Source organism: Myotis brandtii, unplaced genomic scaffold (genome assembly GCF_000412655.1).
Source record: "Myotis brandtii unplaced genomic scaffold, ASM41265v1 scaffold1373, whole genome shotgun sequence".
NCBI lineage: Eukaryota > Metazoa > Chordata > Mammalia > Chiroptera > Vespertilionidae > Myotis > Myotis brandtii.
The window spans coordinates 373809-374555 of record NW_005354889.1 but is presented as its reverse complement, the minus strand read 5'-3'; the positions used below and the strand labels follow the sequence as shown (position 1 = coordinate 374555).

Sequence of the window (747 nt, the reverse complement as noted above, 5' to 3'; positions counted from 1 at the left end):
GCCTGGGCTGAGGCTGCAAGGAGCCCCAGGGACCTGAGAACGCGGCTGCGCGCCGTCTGGGGGCCCCGATGCCTCCGCCAGCTCCGTTGAAGCGGAAGTGGCGTTCAGGGCCATCGGGAGGGCTCACCCAGTCAAATTTGGGCTTCGAGCCTGGGAAGGTGGTGTAGGGTGGTGGCGGAAGGGCCCGGGCGTGGGACGCAGGCACGGAGGGGGGTCCAGAACACCCCTCGCCGTCTCCATTACCGCCCTCTGCTTCCTGGGTCACCCGAGGGACCTCTCCAGGGGAGCGAGAGGCCCCAGGAGCCAGGGGCCCTTGCTTCAGGACCTCGGCATAAGAGATGGCGCCCGAGGCAGTGGAGAAGAGTCCCCTGCCTCCGCCGCCCCCTAGCGAGACTTTGGCGACTAAGGAACTCGATGCTGCCGCAGGGGGCAAAGGAGGCCCCGACTTGAAGGTGACTTTACACAGCAGACTCAGGCCGGACTCGGAAGCCACAGGCCGGGCCATTTCACCCTCGCCTGCTTGGGCAGGCGCTCCTCCTCCGGCCCTGCCGGCTGCCTGGCCCTCGATGCCGCGAGGGACCTGGTTTTCTATGGGGGTTGCGGCAAGTGTGGCCAGAGCAGGACTTATTCTGCGGTCCGGGGTCTGCTGGTCCGAAGGCGGCGGTGGTGACGGCTTTCGCGGCTCCAAGGATGGCGGAGTCAGGGATGGGGCCCTCGGGACAGGGTCAGGGTCCTCTTCGGCTCGTG

General features: G+C 67.7%; 1 protein-coding gene across 1 annotated transcript in view; it reads right to left on the bottom strand.

Moving 5' to 3' along the window:
- GGN (gametogenetin) overlaps window positions 1-747 on the bottom strand; it is a 4160-nt gene that overhangs the window by 1764 nt on the left and 1649 nt on the right. Inside the window, exon 2 of the mRNA XM_014535090.1 lies at window positions 3-747. This exon is cut by the window's right edge and continues 17 nt beyond it. Coding sequence (XP_014390576.1) covers window positions 3-747 — 745 coding nt within the window. The remainder of the gene's footprint in view (window positions 1-2) is intronic.